Source organism: Dermochelys coriacea, chromosome 1 (genome assembly GCF_009764565.3).
Source record: "Dermochelys coriacea isolate rDerCor1 chromosome 1, rDerCor1.pri.v4, whole genome shotgun sequence".
NCBI lineage: Eukaryota > Metazoa > Chordata > Testudines > Dermochelyidae > Dermochelys > Dermochelys coriacea.
The window spans coordinates 222,403,102-222,426,232 of record NC_050068.2 but is presented as its reverse complement, the minus strand read 5'-3'; the positions used below and the strand labels follow the sequence as shown (position 1 = coordinate 222,426,232).

Below are 23,131 nucleotides of genomic sequence, written 5' to 3'. Positions count from 1 at the left end.
TGGCTGTTTACCATGTATCCTTTATTTGAAATCAATACTTTGTGCTATCTTTGCTCTCTGGCAGTCATCCAAGCTAAACTGGCATCCTTTTTAACAGTGGTCTGATTAAGTGACTTCATCCATACCAAAGCACTGTAATACTTTTTGAAGCCTGTATGAGCTAAACATTGTTGAAAGAAATAATAAAAAATGCCTTTCCTTTTTTGCAGGGTTGGATTGACAACTTCAATGGACCAAGTGGAATTATTATTGCGGTACGTATAGTTACTAGTTAAAAACAAATTCTTTTGCTCAAAACTTGTGTGCAGATTATTCGAATCTATGAAATGCTATGGAATTGACACATACCATACATCTTTATGGGTATATGCCTACAGCACCTGACAGTGTTGTCTGTTTATACTGCATCCAAAAAAAACTACCTTAAAAGAACATTAAGGTTGCACAGACAAGTACTGTAAAGTTAGGAAATAAAAGAATTAATGTTACCTGTACAAGCTTACTTTGTCCCCCTTCTTATGCATATGCATTATGATACAGTCTTTAATTACATGATCACATACTAGCTTTTCCACAGGATCCTGGCCTCCTACCAGCAGAAGGTGCATTGAGAACATAGTCTCCATGCTTTCAGTTCTGGTACCTGGCACAACAGTGACAGCTATTAGGGAGCATGTGCCAAGCTCTATGGGGATACCAAATGCTCATCCTGGTCAGCATGTAGGATCTGTGTGGATATGGAGCATGCTCATTGCAGAGAATCTAGCTGCCAGCTTGTACTAAAGCTCTACTGAGCATGTGTGAACTGTGATTTTCAGAGGCTTATAAATTGGCCATATTTGGGCAATTTTTGTGGGGCTAGCAAAAGGCTCACCTCTGATGGTAGGCACAGTTGCCAACTTTCACGTGGTAAATAAGCATCCCGACTTTCACAATAAGCCAAAAATCAAGCTAAGCCCCTGCTTGCTGGGAGCCGATCAAAAAACAAATAAAAGTAGTAACATATAATCTCTCCACATATAGAAGCCGTTCCATACCCCTAATCATTTTTGTTGCCCTCTTCTGTACCTTTTCCCATTCTAACATACCTTTTTTGAGATGGGGCAACCAGAACTATATGCAGTATTCAAGGTGCAGGCATACCATTAATTTATATAGTGGCATTATAATATTTTCTGATTTATTATCTATCCCGTTCCTAATGTTCTTTTAGCTTTTTTGCCTGCCACTGCACACTGGGCAGATGTTTTCAGAGAGCTATCCACAGTGACTCCAAGATCTCCTTCTTGAAAGGTAACAGCTAATTTAGACCCCATCACTTTGTATGTGTAGTTGGAATTTATTTTTCTAGTGTGCATTACTTTGCGCTTATCAATATTGAATTTCATCTGCCTCTTTGTTGTCCTGTCACCCAGTTTAGGGAGATCCCTTTGTAGTTCTTCTCAGTGAGCTTTGGACTTAACTATCTTGAGTAACTTTGTATCGTCTGCAAATTTTGTCATCTCACTTCTCACCCCCTTTTCCAAGTCATTAATGAGTATGCTGAACAGCACAGGTCCCAGTACAGTCCCTTGGAGGACCCGGCTATTTACCTCTCTCCATTGTGAAAACTGACCGTTTATTCCTGACCTTTGTTTCCTATCTTTTAAACAGTTATTGATCCATGAGAGGCCCTTCCCTCTTGTTCCATGACTGCTTAGTTTGCTTAATTGACTTTGGTGAGGGACCTCGTCAAAAGCTTTCTGAAAGTCCAAGTACAGTATATCCACTGGATCTCCCTTGTCCACAATAGATCGGCGAGGCATAATTTGCCTTTACAAAAGCTGTTTAACTCATCTCCCACAAATCATGTTCATTTATGTGTCTGATAATTCTGTAACTTACTATCGTTTCAGCCAATTTCTCTGGTACTGAAGTTAGGCTTACCAGCCTATAATCGCCTCTGGAGCCTTTTTAAAAATCAGCATTATATGAGCTACCCTCTTATCATCTGGTAAAGAGGCTGACTTCAGTGTTAGATTACATATTACAGTTAGGAGTTCTGCAATTTCATATTTAGTTCCTTCAGAACTCTTGGGTGAATACCATCAGGTCTGGTGATTTATTACTGTTTAATTATCAGTTTGTTCCAAAATTTCCTCTACTGACACCTCAGTCTGGGGAAGTTCTTCAGGTTTTCCACCTAAAAAAAGGGCTCAGGCATGGGGATTTCCCCCCATCCTCTGCAGTGAAAACTGATACAAAGAATTCATTTAGCTTCTTCACAACAGCTTGTCTTATTTGAGTGCTCCTTAAGTATTTTGATGGTCCAGTGGCTCCACTGACTGGCAGGCTTCCTGCTTCTGATGTACTTTAAAAAAAATTGTCATTCATTTTTGTGTCTTTATCTAGTTGTTTTTCAAATTCTTTCTTGGCATGCCTTAATTAGACTTTTATATGTGACTTGCCAGCATCTGTTCTCCTTTCTGTTTTCCTCACAAAGATTTGACTTCCAGTTTTTAAAGGATGCCTTTGTGCCTCTAACCACCTCTTTCATTTTGCTGTTGAGTCATGGTGGTATTTTTTGGTTCCCTTAATGTTTTTTTGTTTTTGATGGCAGGTATACATTTAATTTGAGCCTCTATTACGGTGTTTTTAAATAGTCTCCATGCAGCTTGCAGGCATTTCACCCTTTAATTTCTGTTTAACTCGCATCCTCATTTTTGTATAGTCCCCCAGCCTTTTGAAGTAAACGAGATTCCCTCAGAAAAACGTACTATTACTAAGAGTGCTGGGTGGAAAAACATACAGTGCAGTGTGCAGTTTGATCATCCCAGAGAAGCCAGCAAACAAAACTTTAAAAAAAGAGAATGCAAATTGTTCAAGAGCACTTGGCACCCAAGCCCCTGATTATGGCTGAAAGGTTTGGGCATGAGCGGCAAGTGGGGGAGGCTGTGCCTCCCCAAACAGCCAGCCCTGGTTCCGCCCATACTTCGCCCCCAGGGCCCCATTTCAGTGGTGCCACTGGACTCCGGAGGCTGGGGCCATGCCGCCCACCTTCCTGGCGCTCTGGGGCTGCGGAGGCTGGAGCGGCACTGTGCGCTATCCCTCCCAGCACTCCGGGACTGCGGGGGGCTGCAGGCATTAGCCAGCCTGGGGTGGGGGCCAGCGGCCATGGTGGGGTCTGGGTTCCGGGGGCGGGGAAGGGGCGGTGCCAGGCCTCAGGTGTAAGGGGCAGGGCTACGTACTAGCCTCCCCTGACAGCGGTTCACATGCTGCCCATGGGTTTGGGTTTCATAAGCGGAATCAACCTGAAGGTGAATCTATTTCCTCCTTTGGGACAGAGTTAAAAAGATTATCAAAACAGCATCCTTTTAAGGATGGTCTTAACGAGGCCTTGAGAGACAGATTTGTGTGTGGAGTTCTTATTGGAAGGATATAAAAAAGGCTCTTAACTGAGGAAAATCTACCTTTAAATGTACAGTAGAAATTGGAGTAGCAATGAAAACTGCAGCAACGGATGCAATAGAATTGCATACTGAAGCTAAAACTGACATAGGAATGCATACACGCTCTGTGATCCAAAGCAAGAGCTGGTACAGTCAGCAGACAGACCTGTTATTAGTGTACAAAAGGCCTCCACGTGCCTTCTGATTGCCAACTGAAAGATGCATATTGCAGAAGCATATTGTCACACTAAGAGAAATAAGAAAGAGACCAAATCAGGGTACAGAAAAAGCAGTATCCATGTACACTCTATATACAGAAGTAACAGTAACACTGACTTAGAAAGTGGAGTAGCCAGCCTGGATATATAGAGTGTGAGCAAAAAGGGCAAGTCAGCAATCTAGCTGACACCCCAGGTGGCAGGAAAAATACTCAGAATGAAATTGGATGCAGGCTTTGCAGCGTCTGTAAGGTCATGTTCAAAATATGAAAAAACTTTTAAAAATACCAAATTGAGGGAGACACCAATGTTGCTAAAAACATCTATGGGAGAAAAGATAGTGCCAATAGGAGTGATGCAAGTGAATGTGGAGTATAACAATAAGCAATGTTTATTAGACTTGTATGTGATTGAGAAGGGGGGACCAGCCCTGTGAAGCCATGAATGGTTACATAAGATTCCTCTGGATTGGAAGTCTATAAAGATATTGCAGTCACTTTCAGCAGACCCCACTAAAACAATTGAACAACAGCTGGAAGCGATATTTTGTTAGGCATCGGGAGTATTCAAGGAGGGCATAGGAGCTCTAAAACACAGGAAGGCTAAAATAATCCTAGTTGAGAAGGCACAGCCCAAGCTTCACAAAGCTCAACCTGTCTCTTGCAGTATCTCCTTGAATTGGAATGTCTGGAAAGATAGGGCATACTCTCAAAAAGTGACCTCAGGGGAGGGGAGAATTCCTGTGGTTCCAGTTGTAAAAAACAGTAAGGAAGTGTGGTGCTTTTAACGTCACCATAAGCCATGTACTAAACATTGACAGATGCCCTCTGCATCAGATTGAAGACATGTTTGCTACACTGGCAGGGGGGCAACAATTCAACAAAATTGATTTGTCATAGATCTACTTAGAAATGGAAGCTGAGGAATAATCTAAGTCATATCTCAGAATCAACACACAAAGGAGTCTGTGGCAGTACAACAAGCTAGTGTCTAGTATTGCTGCAGCTCCTGCTATACGATTATAGTCAATGGACCCAGTTTTCCAAGGTTCTCTGAGAACACAGTGTTATTTGGATGACGTTATTATGACCGGTGGAAGTGATGAAGAACATCTGGAAACCCTGAAACAGGTATTAAATCTCTAGAAGAATATGACTTATGAGCCACTTACATATTTTCAAGGACTTGGTAGTTTATTGTGGGCATGTTATTGATGCAAAAGGCCTGCACAAATCTCAGGAGAAGATTAAAGTCATCCTGGAAGCTCCACCACAAAAGGATGTGTCATAATTTAGATATTTCTAGGATTTATCAACTACTATAGCCACTTTTTACCAAACATAGCCGCAGTATTGCATCCATTGAACTGTTTACTGCAGACTAAACAAAAGTGGGTATGGTCACATGAGTGTCAAAAAGCTTTCCTCAAAGCAAATCAATTGGTCACATCAGACAGTGTAGTTACACGCTTTAACCCATCCTTACCTATCAAGTTAACGTGATTCTTCCTCATATGGAACTGAGGCATGTTGTATCCTATACCATGCTAGATGGCAGTGACAGACCCCCATAGCATTTGCCTCCAGATTGCTTGCCATGGCAGAAGGTAACTGCACAACGGACAAGGAGACTTAAAATCTGATGTTGGGTGTGAAGAAATTAAACCAATATCAATATGGGAGGAAATTCAGCCTTGTCACAGACCACCAGCCCCTACTAGCAATCCTTCGTCTGAGGAAGGGAGTTTCTGTAGCAAATGCAGCATATGTGTAACAATGAGCGCTCTTCTTAGCTGGTTACATCTTTGACACAGAATTCAAAAGAACAGAAGTGCATGCAAATGCAGACAGGCTCTTCCATGTGCACTTTCTAGTTGAGGGGTGGCCTGTAATCAAGACAGAATCTGTTGAATTTGTCAGCTTGTTCCAGTTTGAGATCACCCCGTTGATTTGAAGTTTGACCAAGCAAGAAACCAAGAGGGATCCCATGTGAGCTCAGGTTTATGAAGCCACTCTGAAGAGCTGAAAATATGCTAACAGCCCTAATTGGGGGTGAGCTTACCATACATTAAGGATGTGTCCTGTGGAATTCATGTTGTTATACCTGTAAACTGTGCACAAGAGTCTTAGAAGAGCTCCTTGTAGGTCACCTAGAGATAGTAAAAATGAAGGCACTTGCCAGAAGTTTTGTATGGTGGCCAGTCATTGAACAACAAATAGAGCAGCTTGCTAAGGAATGTTTGGACACCCAACAGATACAACACATGCCTAAACCAGCATTATTTCCCCTGGGAATGGCCATAAGTTCCCTGGCAATGTCTGCATATTGACTTTGCCGGACCATTTTTGGGAATGATGTATCTAGTAGTGGGGGGTGCCCATTCCAAATGGCCAGAAGTTTTTTTGCATGAAAACTACCACAGCTGCACAGACAATAGAAAAACTTGGACATTTATTTTCAAGAACGGCACTGTCAGAACAAGCTGTGAGTGACAACGGTCCTCAGTGTTGCTCGGAAGAGTTTTGGCAACTCATGAAGAAAAATGGTATTAGGCATATCACCTGAATACCACACCACCCAGCCACAAAGGGCTTAGTTAAAAGGTTTGTACAGAAGTTTAAGCAAGCCCTGAGATCCATGACAGATGAGAAGAGGTCATTACAGCAGAAGCTGCCATGGTTCCTGCTAGCATATAGAAATACAGTATATTCCATGACAAACCAAACACCATAAACACCTGTTTATGGGCAGAAATCTCAAGTCACACTTGGACTTATTAAAGCCAAATGTATTCCTACAAGTCAGAATTTGTCCAATAAGTCAAGCTATGGTGAGAGGGACCGGTGTACCTTGTGAGCTACAAGTGGGTCTAACACTATTGGTGCATGATTATCAGGGAACCAGTATGTGGCTTCCAGCAATTATTATCGCACAAACAGGTCCTTTGTCTTATGTAGTACAAGGGGAACCCAATATATTTTGGTTCTGCCATGTTGACCAAGTGTGAGATTCAGGGGTGACCCTGTGGCTGACAAAAGCAGCAAAATTTGGGGAACTGCCAATTGTTCCAATATCAATGCCCCAGTTTGAAGCAGCAACCAAGAAGCAGGTGCACTGAACAACCAGCATTATCTGAGAGAACATCTGAGTCAGAAATTGCTGCAGACATCACTTTCTTTCTCAGAGAAGTGTTCAAAATGTTGGCAGACGCTATCCAGAAAGACAAAGCAAGTCACCTTAAAGACTTCACTTGTAACTGGACCTTGGGTTGTTCGTCCATCTTCTGAAGGTTTGTCTCAATTCCATTTTTCAAAGGGAAGGACAGATGTGATATACTTGACTGTACTGAGCAGAGTTTTGAATCTGTTTGTGAATTTGCAGTTATAGTTTCTTAAGTAGTTGCTTACGCTGAATCTATTGTTTTGTAGTGGTTACTGTGTTTTTCTTCTCTCTCTCTTTGCAATAGAAGAGTCAGTCTGCTGTCCTGGCTGCTGTGTTTCTAATCAGGGATTTGTGCTATATCTGCCATATGCGCCACCTTTTACATCCCACCATGGACAAGCTCACAAATGTTGCACTCGCTCTCTCTTTCTCTCTTCTCCACACTTAGCACCTTGGGTTCACCTAGTACATGTTTCTTCTGTGTTCTTTCACACAACCTTGCCACAGTTAGCATGAGAACCTTTTTCTCTGCAACTTATGTCTGGAAACTCCTTGAAAATGTAAATCTTTGCTTCATTAACTCTCTATTGCTTTTCAGCTATCAACTGAAAAGTGATTTTTTTTTCTTCTTTGCCAACATCTCTGAATTTCTCTCCATTTGCTATTGTTTCTATTTTATATCTGTATTATTTAACTCCATGTGTTCTTTGGGATACAATTTGCATGAACAATGTTACACAAAATAAAGTTCTGTTGTTTGGTCCTTTATTTCCCTTGAGATTGTTTTGTGAGTTAGTTGTGCTGGATACCTGCATACATCAGGCACATACATCAGGCCGAGTGCTTTCAGCCACCCAAGAAATGCAGCAATTAAGTGTGACTTTGTGATTTGAAGTGTTTCACTGCTTGTAAAAAAAATTTCTTGCACTTTTTTTTTGACTATCAGCAATTCAGTCCTGACCTACATGGTGAAGTATTTTGAATCTTCATCCACCAATAATATTTCTTCTTTCATTAAATCATCTGCTGAAGTTGTACAAGGTCCCGTATGTATTTCGTGTCATTGTTCCTTGGCTCAGCAACAAAGGGGAAATGGAGCCATACGCTGTCATATAACTATATCTTTTCCTGAATTCCATCTGTGAAATCCAGGCCTCATTGATGTCCGTGGCAAAACTATCATTGACTTCAAGAGGGTCAGGATTTAAAGCTACGTCTTTAGTACTGAATGAATTCTAGTGTACAGTTGGGGTTTCTGACACTGCAGGACTATCTTACTAATTCTTATTCTGCAGTTTTCTCTTACAAAAATTGCCCACATTTTGTGACTTGAATATTTTTAAGTTGTGACAGATTTTGGTTTTGTTCAAATGAGTCCGGTGCCAAGGTTCTAGGTTCTTATATCTCTGAAATGAAGAGACAGCAGAAAATAATCACAAGGAATGAGCATACATTTAGGTTACACTGAACACAGTAACAACCTCGTGCAAGATCTGACCATTTAATTCCATCACACATGAAAGTCAGAGAAGGAGAATCCCACTTCTGCAGTTTCCTTTGACAATACAGAGGTTTCTCACGCATTTTGATGACTTTGTCCTGAGAGTCCCAGAGGGGACAGCTCACTTATCTGTCTTTTCTTTCCCAAGAAAAGTGGTTGAAGTATTTACACAGTGATAAAGTTTAAGTTTTCACATATTGAAAGATCATTGTGTTTTTAAAAATATCTACACTATATTTTATTTGATATATAAAACCTATATATTACAAAATAACTGTTTTCCACTATCTAGTTCAGTAGTTTTCAACCTGTGGTCTATGGATCCTTGGGGGTCCGCAGACTATAGATTCATAGATACTAAGGTCAGAAGGGACCATTCTGATCATCTAGTCCGACCTCCTGCACAGCGCAGGCCACAGAATCTCACCCACCCACTCCTATGAAAAACCTCACCCATGTCTGAGCTATTGAAGTCCTTAAATCATGGTTCAAAGACTTCAAGGAGCAGAGAAGCCTCCCTCAAGTCAACCATGCCCCATGCTACAGAGGAAGGCGAAAAACCTCCAGGGTCTCTCCAATCTGCCCTGGAGGAAAATTCTTTCCCGACCCCAAATATGGCAATCAGCCAAACCCCGAGCATATGGGCAAGATTCACCAGCCAGATACCCAGGAAAGAATTTTCTATAGTAACTCAGATCCCATCCATCTAATATCCCATCTCAGGGGATTTGGCCTATTTACCCTGAATATTTAAAGATCAATTACTTACCAAAATCCCATTATCCCATCATACATTCTCCTCCATAAACTTATCGAGTAGAATCTTAAAACCAGATAGATCTTTTGCCCCCACTGCTTCCCTTGGAAGGTTATTCCAAAACTTCACTCCTCTGATGGTTAAAAACCTTCGTCTGATTTCAAGTCTAAACTTCCTGGTGGCCAGTTTATACCCATTTGTTCTTGTGTCCACATTGGTGCTGAGATGAAATAATTCCTCTCCCTCTCCTATATTTATCCCTCTGATATATTTATAGAGAGCAATCATATCTCCCCTCAACCTTCTTTGAGTTAGGCTAAACAAGCCAAGCTCCTTAAGTCTCCTTTCATAAGACAAGTTTTCCATTCCTCGATCATCCTAGTAGCCCTTCTCTGTACCTGCTCCAGTTTGAATTCATCCTTTTTAAACATGGGAGACCAGAACTGCACACAGTATTCTAGGTGAGGTCTCACCAGTGCCTTGTATAACGGTACTAAAACCTCCTTATCCCTACTGGAAATACCTCTCCTGATGCATCCCAAAACCGCATTAGCTTTTTTCACAGCCATATCACATTGGCAGCTCATAGTCATCCTATGATCAACCAATACTCCAAGGTCCTTCTCCTCTTCCGTTACTTCTAATTGATGCGTCCCCAACTTATAACTAAAATTCTTGTTATTAATCCCTAAATGCATAACCTTACACTTCTCACTATTGAATTTCATCCTATTACTATTAGTCCAGTTTACAAGGTAATCCAGATCCTCCTGTATAATATCCCGATCCTTCTCCGAATTGGCAATACCTCCCAGCTTTGTATCATCTGCAAACTTTATTAGCACACTCCCACTTTTTGTGCCAAGGTCACTAATAAAAAGATTAAATAAGATTGGTCCCAAAACCGATCCCTGAGGAACTCCACTGGTAACCTCCCTCCAACCTGACAGTTCGCCTTTCAGTAGGACCCGTTGCAGTCTCCCCTTTAACAATTCCTTATCCACCTTTTGATGTTCATATTGATCCCCATCTTCTCCAATTTAACTAATAATTCCCCATGTGGCACGGTATCAAATGCCTTACTGAAATCTAGGTAAATTAGATCCACTGCATTTCCTTTATCTAAAAAATCTGTTACTTTTTCAAAAAAGGAGATTAGGTTGGTTTGGCATGATCTACCTTTTGTAAAACCATGTTGTATTTTGTCCCATTTACCATTGACTTCAATGTCCTTAACTATTTTCTCCTTCAAAATTTTTTCCAGGACCTTGCATACTACAGATGTCAAACTAACTGGCCTGTAGTTACCCAGATCACTTTTTTTTCCTTTCTTAAAAATAGGAACTATATTAGCAATTCTCCAATCATTCGGTACTATTCCTGAGTTTACAGATTCATTAAAAATTCTTGCTAATGGGCTTGCAATTTCAGGTGCCAATTCCTTTAATATTCTTGGATGAAGATTATCTGGGCCCCCCGATTTAGTCCCATTAAGCTGTTTCAGTTTCGCTTCTACCTCTGATATGGTAATATCTACCTCTATATCCTCCTTCCCATTTGTCATGCTACCATTATCCCCAAGATCCTCTTTAGCCTTATTAAAGACTGAGGCAAAGTATTTGTTTAGATATTGGGCCATGCCTAGATTATCTTTAACCTCCTCTCCATCCTCAGTGTTAAGCAGCCCCACTTCTTCCTTCTTAGTTTTCTTCTTATTTATATGGCTATAGAACCTTTTACTATTGGTTTTAATTCCCTTTGCAAGGTCCAACTCTACTCGACTTTTAGCCTGTCTCACTTTATCCCTACATGTTCTGACCTCAATTAGGTAGCTTTCCTTGCTGATCCCTCCCATCTTCCACTCCCTGTATGCTTTCTGCTTCTTCTTAATCACCTCTCTAAGATGCTTGCTCATCCAGCTTGGTCTACAACTCCTTCCTATGAATTTTTTCCCCTTTCTTGGGATACAGGCTTCCGATAGCTTCTGCAGCTTTGATTTAAAGTAATCCCAGGCCTCCTCTACCTTTAGATCCATAAGTTCTTCAGTCCAATCCACTTCCCTAACTAATTTCCTTAATTTTTGAAAGTCAGCCCTTTTGAAATCAAAAACCCTAGTTGCAGATTTATTTTTGTTAATCCTTCCATTTAGTTTGAACTGAATTAGCTCATGATCACTTGAGCCAAGATTGTCCCCTACAACCATTTCTTCTATGAGGTCCTCGCTACTCACCAAAATTAAATCTAAAATGGCATCCCCTCTAGTCGGTTCAGCAACTACTTGATGAAGGAATCCATCAGCTATCGCATCTAGGAAAATCTGAGCCCTATTATTTTTACTAGCACTGGTCCTCCAGTCTATATCTGGGAAGTTAAAGTCTCCCATGATCACGCAGTTTCCATTAGTATTTACTTTATTAAAGACATTAAAAAGGGCTCTATCCATATCCAAATTAGATCCCGGAGGTCTATAGCACACCCCAAGCACTATCGTAGGAGAGGCTTTACTAGTTTTCTTCCCCAATGTAATTTTTGCCCAGACGGACTCTGTCTTATCCATTGCATCGCTTCTTATTTCTTTACATTCTACCTCATCATTGATATACAATGCTACTCCACCCCCTTTACCTTTGTTTCTGTCTTTCCTAAAGAGCACATACCCTTCAATACCTGTAGTCTAGTCATGACTACTATTCCACCATGTTTCTATTATCCCTATAATATCTGGTTTCACTTCCTGCACCAGTAGCTCTAGTTCCTCCATTTTGTTACCTAGACTCCTCGCATTGGTGTACAAACATCTTAATTTTTGTTGTTTGGACTCGCTCACATTTTGTACCCTATTAGGCACAGTCATTCTACAGCAAGTATAACCTATTAGACTAGTATCCACACCGCCCTCGCTCCTTATATACATTCTCCTACCCACGGCTGTATCCTTTCTTACTTCATCTTCTTCCCTCTCAATGCTAAAATCTGGCGTGGAGATTTTCTGGACATCTCCCCCCAATTCCTCGTTTAAAGTTCTCTTTATCAGTTGTGCCAGCCTCAATCCTAGAAGTCTATTTCCTTCCCTACTCAGATGAAGTCCATCCCGAGAGAACTGACCTCTGTCCGTGAATGCCTCCCAGTGGCCATACATCCCAAAGCCCTCCTTATAGCACCACTGCCTAAGCCATCTGTTGACAGTCATAATCTTGTCAGACCTTTGTTGCCCTTCTCTAGGAACAGGAAGGATCCCGCTAAAGATCACCTGAGCCTCAATTTCCTTTAGCGTCTTCCCCAGCCTAGCATAGTCTCCCTTAATACTTTCCAGCGAGAATCTAGCTGTATCATTTGTTCCCACATGAAGGATAATTAGGAGATTCTTTCCCACTTCCTTTAGGATCCTTTTCAACCTCAGGTCTACATCCCGTATCTTAGCACCCGGAAGACAGCACACCCTTCTATTCTCTGGATCAGCTCTAGTTACAGGCCTGTCTATTCTTCTCAATAAAGAGTCCCCGATCACATAGACCTGCCTTTTCCTGGTGACAGTGCTATTCTCCAGTCTCTCCCCTGTTCCCTCTGGCTGCAAGTTCTTTCCATTCCTGTTTTCCCTTACAATCTTCTTCAACCCATCCTGTATCCTCCTGGGGCTCATATTTGGTGTAGTCTCCCTTGACTCTTCCCCTTTTTCTATAGGACTAGCCTCTCTTCTCTTCTTCCTTACCCTTCCACCTTCAACAAGTACCTGCTGAGCCCCTTCTTCATTTTCCAACTCTGCAAACCTGTTCCTAAGCTCTATTTCTCCTTCACTAGCCCGTCTTTTTCTCTGCCTGGTTCTTTGAGTCACATGTTTCCACTGACCACTTTCCTCATCCAGTCTCCCCTCAAAATTCCCCAGCCCTGCTTCCATCTGTGAGTCTGAGCTTTTCCCTTCAGATACCTCATATCTTTGCTCCATCATCTGCTCAAACCCCTTCCTAAACTCAACCAGACTTTCCACCTGTATCTCCAAACCTCGGATCTTTTCCTCCATCAGCTCTCTCAGACGACATTTCATGCAGAAAAAACTCTTACCGGTTCCCCCCTCCAGGATCATGTACATACCACAGCTTCCACATCCAGTCATCCTCAATGTGTCTTTCACTACAGGAGTCACTCCCACAGCTGCCTCTGTATCTGTCATCTCCTTCCCACCTAAATCCTGTTAATCTGGGAAACACAAGCCACACCAAAAAGACCATACACCCCCCAGCAAAAGCAAACCCCAAACAAGCACCACAATACAAAACTCCCACTCAAACTCCCCTGTTTAGAGCTCTGTTTGCTAGCTCCTGTGCCGCTGCAGCTGTCTGTGCCGCTGCCTGACTGGCTGGCTACCTTTATAGAGCCCCTAGTCAGAAGCCCCACCCCCTAAGCAGGGCTCAGCTGCTCTCCCAGCACAAAACCCCTACACACACACACACACACACACACACACACAAATACTAAAAATACAAAACCAAGTACAACTACCTTCTCCTCCAACAGAACTCCCACTCAAACTCCGCTGTTTAGAGCTCCGTTTGCTAGCTCCTGTGCCGCTGCAGCTGTCTGAGGGGTCTGTCTTACTATGTCTAAGGGGTCTGTGAAAGGTGACTATGAAAATAAAGTTTCAGATCCCAGAAAAGGCATTCTGTGTTTCTGATCAATCAAAAGTATGTGGATACCCCCACCTACAGGTCAAAACCCAGAAGTGTTGTCATTACTGTAGAAGCCCATAGTTTAGCATCCTTACACTGTGTCAAATGTTGTGCTGAGCATGTGTAACATTTATAGTTGAATTCTCTTCTGTCAGTTTTCAGGCTGTCTTCTGTGGTAGGGGTCCGTGGATCACAGGTTGAATTATCAAAGGGGTCTGCACCTCTGTTCACATTTTTTTAGGGGTCCGCAAATGAAAAAAGGTTGAAAACCATTTCTGTAGAGCACTGCCATAACTGAGTGAGTATAGAAAAGTATCAGTGTTCTTAAAATGTTTCATTTAAGTTAATACTCATGAAAAGGGCTAGATCATCGGCCCTGGAGACTGAAGTTTAGCCAAGGACACAATAGAAGCACAGGCAGCATCAGTGCAAGTTTCGCCACTCTACCCTACCAGTGTGCATGAACACTGACATTGGAGGGATTACCTTTACCTCTGTTGAGACTAAAAAGAATGTCAGTGTTCATTAGATAGGATGAAGGTGTTCACATCACAGAATCTCCTAAGAACTGGACTCGGATGGTCATCACATTTCACAGGAACTACTGTCCTCCGGTGGGTCCGTCCACCAGCTTGGGGAAAACAGTTAGCCATGCTCAACTATGTTATATCCCTTTATACGGGTTCTGTTATTTTTCTGACATAGAAATGCAAAAAATATGGAAAATGTAACAAAAGTGATAGTCCTGACCTGGACTGATACTGCAGGTCCTGTGCCCACCCAGTAGCTTGAGGGTCACAACCTTCCCTTTGCCTCGGGGGAACCACAGGGCTTACTTGCCCTGTTGGAGCCTAGTGCTGCTGTCCAGGGAACTGTTTGTCTCTCTTGCCTGACCCCTCCCCACTTCCAGAGTTTGGTCCTCACTTTTATATCTTCCAGCTGGAAACCAGAGCCACTCTTTAGCTGCCGCTTAGCTGGATCAGCTGGTTCCCAACACCTGCCTCCTGGGATTCTCTGGAGGCTAGGGCTTGCTGCTCCCTGACTCTGCAGGTCCTAAATGGGCAGACCACTCTAATACACTACCAAAAAGGCCCTCCATAAAAAGTATACATCTATTCTTCAAGGATTTGTTCTTGCACCATTGAAATTTTCCCTTTGACTTCATTGAGTGCAGGACCAGGCAGAAAGTGGGAAAAAATGCATGCTCTTAGCTTAATACTTGTTTGAATCTCTGTTTCATGATAACTAGTGAATGAAATTCATGAGGAACACATTTTTTCATTTCTGATTGGCAGGAGACCATGTCTAGCCATTGCAAATGACAAACTATCAACTGTGATCCACCTGTTCATCTTCTCAGGGCTGGACTTCCTCTAAGTAGGTCTGTTGGTCAAGGTCAAGCAAAAACTCCACCTTGTCCAACATATATACTTTGAACAGGACAAGTAGCTTAGAGCATATCACACGTGTGCCCTCCCAGGTTAAGTTTCCTTCTCTGCCTAATTCAAAGTCCTGGTCCTTATCTTGAAATCCCTTAGTGGTCTTGAGGCAGGTTACATCAGAGACTGACTATCAGTGATCACTCAAGACAAATTAATTAATCTGGGACATAGAAATTAGAAGTCCTTAGGGTGAAACTTTCAGGAGCTGAAAGCAGGATGTTCTCAATGTTGGGTGCTGGACTTCCCTAGCTGAGGAGATCTGAATGGATCCAAGTCTATCTGTTTTCAGAGCCCATTCTTTTGATCCTATGTGCAATGATGAGGGAAGAAGGAATAATTGAAGGTTAGTGGTTGAAACCTATGATGACAAAAGCAAAAATCCATTTGCGTGATTTTCTGTGCTCGTCAAGCAAAGTGACTTTTGTTCCTATATATTGCAGTTATTGGCATCCTATAAATATAAGAGATTTGACAGTTTTTCCAGAACAATTTTGCAGATATGCAGATAGTTCAGATAAGCATCTTTTGGCTGCTTTATCCAAACTGAACCTGAACTCCAAACCTTTTGAACTTTTCCCCCTCATTAGCATTTATATGGAGATGAGAGTCTAATAATTTGTCTGCATAAATACATATGTTTCTGTTAAATACACCATGTGAGGGGGCAGAGCTCTGCTTTATTGCATAAAGTGATTTATTTCCCTTTGCCTCAAATTGCTTCTTTTGCTGGGAAGAGAAGCTTTGGTTTATCTGTTGATTTCAGAGGTTGTGTGAAGTGAATCACATTTCTGCTAGACTATAACTGAAGAGTTATGTCTTAGTGTAGCACAGCCTTCCTTCCCCCCTACAAAGCTATGATTAGCTGGTGTGGGGAATAACTCTGCTTTTGGTCTGTGTCCTGAATTGTGATTGGCCCCTGAGCTCTTCCGCTGGGATACTGCCTAAAAATGTCAAACTCAAACAGGGAAGTGATCTCAGAGACCTCAGTTGAAGTAGCTTTTATTATACCAAAAAGAAAATGTCAGCAATCTGATATAAAAATTAGACCATGCCTTATACAGAAATAGTGTACCATATATAATGAACCAAATAATGTGCAGCATTCAATTTGTTGAATTATTTATATATTAATATTTATTTATATATCAAAGATCTACTTCAAATGTATATTCCATCAATATGAATACAGTGTGTGTTTATAACATGTCATAACTACTAAAATAGGTAAATAAGTATGCATCAGCCTCTCTCTTCTAGTGGGTTCAAGTAGTAATTGGGGGCACAAGTGAACGTGAGTTTGTCCACCTGTATGTGATCACCATTTGTCCACATCACAAAATTCAGAATTCAACATGATTGGCTGCTTCTTCTGAAGAGAGCACTAAGGTTGCATCTACATAGTACACTTGTTCGGGTGGCAGGTACGTCTGTGCATAGCTCCCCAGCCCAGGTATTGGTAGCCATGTAGCTGGTGAGGCAGGGCTTAGGTGAGTCAAGTGGAGGCCTGGCTGAAAGCTGTGAGTAAGTACTTGAGTACATACCCTACACAGCTCTCTACTCGCCCAAGTTGTGCCTCCCTGTCTACATTGCTACTTTTTTAGCAGTGTAGTGTCCCGCTGCCTGCCCATTACTGGAGACTTTCCCTGCTACAGTGAAAGACTCCAGCAACCGGGGGTGGTTCTGGCGGGACGGAAGGGGGGAGGCAGTGGAGAAAGTCTGAGCCTTCCCTTGCTGCAGTGAAAGGCTCTGGCAGCAGGGAACAGCTGAAGCCTTTCCCCGCTGCCTTTCCTTGGCCAGAACCTTTCACACCACACTGCAGCATGGACATGGTGTGCTTTTTACTGCAGTGTGTAGGTACACATGTTCTACATGCCGCTGCCAGTGGTGTTTAGCCTAGGAATGGGCTAGCAGAAGGTGATGTTGTAAGTTAGAACTGAAGTGTTTCAGCAGAGTTGTTTTGTGGCCGAAGACTAGAACAACAGAAGGATATGCTGCAGGATATGATTGAGGTACATTGTCAGAGCTGGGTGGGGAAGCTTACATGATTATACCTTATCTGCAACTTTCTTGTGACTAATATCTTTAATAAGCATCAGAATGACACAAAACATGTGCATTGTTCATGGGCTAAGAACAAACTTTAAAAACTGTCATTCTAGCAAGGGTTTTTCATCCCAGATTTCAGACAAGTAATTATGCAGGGCTGGACATGCTCTGTTTGTTTATAGCAGTGGTCCTCAACCTTTCACAGCTAGCAAGCTACGTCATTATCCGAGGGAGGTACAGACAGACAAAATAGAATTGTATCACAGTAGTCTGATGTGATGAGCACATTGGAACATTGCTTATAAATAGGTGATGTTGTAAAATCCTCTTTCTCTCTCTCCCCACCTTGTGACTGCTGAGTATCTCTGCTCTCTCCCCCACTTCCTGTGCAAGCTCCACTCCTGCCTTAGCGGGAAGGAGAGGTTGGGGAAAGGATTTTTGGCAGCTTCCATCAAGTTTGTCCTTTTGCTCATCGCTCTCCTTTTCCCTGCAGCTCACCGTTAACCAGCACTCTGCTCTCCTCTTTGGATCCTGACAGTGTGTGTCATTCACCACACACATGGACATTAAAAAGCCACACAAAGGCCCTGAGAGGCATGGGCAGCTCAGGAGTGGTAGAGGAAGATAAGAATGGTCATAGTGGGTCAGACCAATGGTCCATGTAGCCCAGTATCCAGTCTCTGAAAGTGGCCAGTATCAGAGCTTCCAGGGGAATATTCAAAACAATGAAGTTGGAATGATCCAGCACCGTCTTCCCGTCCTGGCTTCTTGCAGTCAAAGGTTTAGGGTGACCCTGAGCATGAAGTTGTGTTCCTGACCATCTTGGCTAATAGCCATTGATGGACCTATCCTCCATGAACTTACCTACTTCTTTTTTGAACTCAGTTATACTTTTGGCCCTCACAACATCCCATGGCAATTAATTCCATGGGTTAACTACATTATGTGAAACAGTACTCCCTCTTGTTTGTATTAAACCTGCTGCCTATTAATTTCATGGTGTCCTCTGGTTTCTGTATTGTGGGAAGGGTAAATAACACACATATATATTCACTTTTCCCACACCATTCATGATTTTAAAGACTTCTATCATATTCCTGTTCTGAGTCTTTTTTCTAAGATGAACAGCCCTAATCTTTTTGTCTCTGCTCGTATGCAAGCCATTCCATACCCTTGATCATCTTTGTTGTCCTTCTCTGAACCTGTTCCAGTTCTACCATATCCTTTTTGAGATGGGGTGACCAGAACTGAACACCGTATTCAAGGTGTGGATACACCTTAGATTTATATTATGCTTTATGATATTTTCTTTCTTATTTTCTATCCCTTTCCTAATAGTTCCTAGTATTCTGTTAGCTTTTTTGACCACTGCTGAACATTAAGCTGAAGTTTTCAGGTGATTCCAAGATCTTTCTTGAGCTAATTTAAAACCCATCATTATATATATGTAGTTGGGATTATTTTTTCCATGTGAATTACTCAGCCCTTATCAGTGTTGAATTTCATCTGCTGCTTTGTGTCCCATTCACCTTGGTTTTGTGAAATCCCTCTGTATCGCTTCACAGTTAGCTTTGGAGTTTGGACATAACCTATCTTGAATCATCTCTCTTCAATCTGTCTTGAAGATCACTGATTACATTGGCTCCAAATCTTTTCTTGTAACACCAATCATCTCCTCCCTAGTCTCTCACAGCTGCCCAAAATGCAGATGCAGAAACATTTTCTTTCCTGCTGATGTTACTGCATCCTTCGCTGTCCAGATCCCTTCACTGATTTTTCTATTGCCTTCTACATCAAATTCAGGTCCCTTGTCCTTGTAGTCCAGGCATTACACTGCTTAACTCCTGCCTTTCTCTCTTTATCCTCATAACTTTTCACTCAGCTATTTGCACGTAGGCCTCATGCCCAACACACTTTCTTAGTTTCCTTCCCCAACTTTCACCTCCGTGTCTCGTGCCCCCCACTCTGAAACAGCCTGGCTGATCCAGTCTGCCATGCTGCTACCCTTGCTCCTTCAAGTCCCTCTTTAAAAGACTTTTCCATGAAGCCTCCAAACACTCATCTCCCTTGCACAGAACCATCATCACGAACACTAAATTAAAAACAAATCATTTTGGAACCCCCGAGAAGTGCATTACCAACTAAATCAAGCCCATTATCTTATGGCTCTAACTTCCTCCTCCCTTCTTCACAGCATTTGTCATTGGCACTCAACAAAGTTACATCTTAACTTAGAATGTGTCTAGACCGTGACCGCACCTTGAGTAGTGTGACAAAGTTCCTCCTCTGCCTTGGTGGGTCCTGCGCTTATTGGCGGATTTTCTCACCTCAGAGGTTCACAACAGCCCTCAGTTTGGCCACATTCGTGGCTCAAATCTGCCATTCACTCAGTTAGCCTCATCACTGGCCAGCATGGGGAAAGGAAGAAGAACAATCCCCGCAGCCTCTGCTCATCCACCTAGTGGATCGGGGAACAGGTCAGAGACCTTCCCCTCTGGTGGAACCCACAGTCCAGTTCAACTCCTCCGGTATCAATTAGGGAGCTGGGGGGATGGAGGAATGGGGAGAACCCAGGCCCGCCCTCTACTCCGGGTTCCAGCCCAGGGCCCTGTGGATTGCAGCTGTCTACAGTGGCTCCTGTAACAGCTGTGTGACAGCTACAACTCCCTGGGCTACTTTCCCATGGCCTCCTCCCAACACCTTCTTTATTCTCCCCACAGGACCTTCCTCCTGATGTCTGATAATGCTTGTACTTCTCAGTCCTCCAGTAGTACGCCTTCTCACCCTCAGCTTCTTGCGCCTCTTGTTCTCAGCTCCTCGCATGCACCACAAACTGAAGTGAGCTCCTTTTTAAACCCAGGTGCCCTGATTAGCCTGCCTGTCTTAATTGATTCTAGCAGCTTCTTGATTGGCTGCAGGTGTTCTAATCAGCCTGTCTGCCTTAATTGTTTCCAGAAAGTTCCTGATTGTTCTGGAACCTTCCCTATTACCTTACTCAAGGAAAAGGGACCTAATTAACCTGGGGCTAATATATCTGCCTTCTATCACTCTCCTGTAGCCATCTGGCCTGACCCTGTCACAGTAGACACACATGAGCTAGCTTTAATCTAGCTAGCTTGGGTTCCAGAACAGTGAAGCAACAGCAGTGTGACCTTCAGTGCAGGCTGTACAAAGCCACCTAGAACCCTGGGTAGCCAGCGCTGAAACTCACACAGCTGTGCTTTCACTGTTCCAGGACCCAAGCTAGTGAGATTGAAGCGAGCTCACGTATGTAACCTTGAGCTGAATTACACTGCGTTGCAGCAGTGAAGACATATCCTATAACTGTAAGCCCTCAGAGAAAGGACCATGTCTTGTTTAAGTACCACACACACTGATGGTACTTTAGGAACAAATCATAGCATGGAAGGTAAACTTCAGAATGGATGTATAGCTAAATCCAAAAGATTGGGGTAAAATTTTCAAAAGCACTTAAGTGACTTAAGAGCCATTTCTAGAGTGCTTATTGACTTTCAAGAGACATTGGCTCCTAAATCCCTACATGGCTTTTGAGAATAGAATTTAGGTCCCCAAGTCATTTGAACACATTAAAAATGTTACATTTAGGCACTGAGGAGCCTATGTTTCATTGAAAATCAATAGGACTTAAGCTCCCATGTGATTTTTGAAAATAGAATTTTAGCTCCTAAGTCATTTAGGTGCTTTTGAAAATTTTACCATAAAACATAAAAAATGTCTGTCTTGCTGGATGTCCTTTTAGCATCATGAGTTACACAAGGCCACTGCCTTTTTATACACTTCTACTGACATTTGCGCATCACATTTCCAACTTCCTCTGACAACACTAAACAATTTGATCCACACAAGAATATAAAGCGCTGGCTCTCCACAGAGGCAGACTGATCTTCTGTTTTGCACAGTGGGCTTGAAAAGTGACTAAGGAATGCTGCCTGCTCTCTAGGCCAAGGAAATCCTGTCATGGCATATTGTCACTGACTCTTTCCCTCTGTCACACAGGCTGGTAAAGGGATTCTGCAAACTGTCAAAGTTAATAATGATGCAGTAGCAGATCTGATTCCAGTAGATGTCGTCATCAACCTCATCCTAGCGGCTGGATGGTACACAGCAGTTCACAGGTAGGGATGAGCGCTTGTTTCTCAGATTGCTGGTAAGGTATTATGGTACAATATGGATTTTAATGGGACAGCAAATATCATCCAGCTTAGACTTCATGATACAGCAGCATTTGATTCCCAAGTTCAGTATCTTCTTTCCTGGGTGTGGTAAAGGCTAAAAGTGCTACAGAAGCCATGAAGACATATCCTGGGATGTGGGGGAGCTTCTTATGCCACTCTGCAGGAATCTCTTTGGTCAGTAAGATCATTACTTAGCACTTATAAAGTATGGGACATACACATGAATACATAGAACTGTAAAAATATTAATTAATCAAAGTGGGAATGGTGTTGAAAAGTTGAAAAGGCTGTCTAGTCTTCTAGACCCTCTTTAACCTAAGGAAAATTGGTGGAATACAGGTTTCAGAGGGTGGCTGCGTGTAAACAAGAGGGCAAATAAATATGTCCATGGGGGTGAGGGGTGGCAAGGAGGGGAAAATGTTAGAACCTGGTGAGGAGTGTCCTCTGGATTCTATATGGGCTAAATCCTTACTCACAAAAATCTCCTATGGATTTTATTGGGAGTTTTGCCACAGTAAATACATGAGTTTTCAGAATGTGTCCCTTATATTTAGCTGGTGTTGTCTGGCTTAGTATACTAAGTTCATGAGGCAGAGCTCACCTCCAGTTACACTCATTAATAACACTATCCTTATTAGCCAGCTTACAACTGGGCACAGACTCCTACAGCCGGGGCAAGCCATGAATATGATATGAGCAACCCTTAGAAAAAGTCAATATACACCCATATGCAACATCATCACCTCTCTGAAGCAGCTGTATTACACTGCAGAATATCAGCTTTCATTTTAAAAAAGTAAGTCTTCATCTGTTATGGTTTCAGAGAAAACCTCTAAAATGTGAACTGAGTGTCAGAGCTTGTCTACATGGGGAAGTTAAGGTAGGGTGTGACTTTAAATTGCTATACTTATACCAGTAGAACTCTCCAGGCTGGTATATGCTTAAAATGCTACAACAGAACAGCTGGGCCTTAGTAGTGCTTCACTGTAGACTCTACGTATGATGACGGAAGGGATTCTCCCATCGGTGTAGGTAATCCACCTTCCTGAGAGGCAGTAGCTAGGTCAATGGAAGAATTCTACATGAGGACTTAAGTTGGCTTAACTACACCACTCAGGGCTGTGGATTTTTCCATACTTATGTCAACGTAGTATAGACCAGGCCTCCATGTGGACATTCTTATTGCAATATAAAAGTGCCCTTTTCTGGTTTAGCTTATATCATTTTGAAAGCAGTATAAGATAAGGTGAAAAAGCCACTCGTATGCTTAATATGAAGAGTTGTTATACTTGTATAACACCTGCAGTTTAATTTTACTGATATGATTATACCAATGTAACTAGAAAAATCCCCCATGTAAACAAGTCAAAACTGATTCAGAGAAGAGTCTGCAGAGAGCCTTGAACAACAGCTCTGAGGATTTTGAACTGTCCTACTCATCTCAGTGGGGTATTAATTCAGAGGCCCACTGATGATCATTTAAACATTGATGCTCATGTAAAAAAGGAAAGGAGACTTGCATCTGCACAATGTACTGTAAGTGGTGTCTCATTATGGTGCCACAAGTGGGTGGCATTTGGGACATAGCACCACTTCTCCCCACCCCCAATCAAGAAAGAGCCACACCCAGGATTATTGCAACTGTCCAAGTGCATATTCAAGGGGGAAAGAGGCACAAACTCAAGGAGCCCAGCAGAGACAGGTGGCACACTGTCAT

General features: G+C 42.4%; 1 protein-coding gene across 4 annotated transcripts in view; it reads left to right on the top strand.

The window, feature by feature from the left end:
- The window catches only part of FAR2 (fatty acyl-CoA reductase 2), a 227,128-nt gene that overhangs the window by 172,938 nt on the left and 31,059 nt on the right, over positions 1-23,131 (top strand). For all 4 annotated transcript variants that reach the window (XM_038387279.2, XM_038387278.2, XM_038387277.2 and 1 more), the window contains 2 exons: positions 210-254; positions 21,236-21,354. In XM_038387279.2, coding sequence (XP_038243207.1) covers positions 210-254; positions 21,236-21,354 — 164 coding nt within the window. The remainder of the gene's footprint in view (positions 1-209; positions 255-21,235; positions 21,355-23,131) is intronic.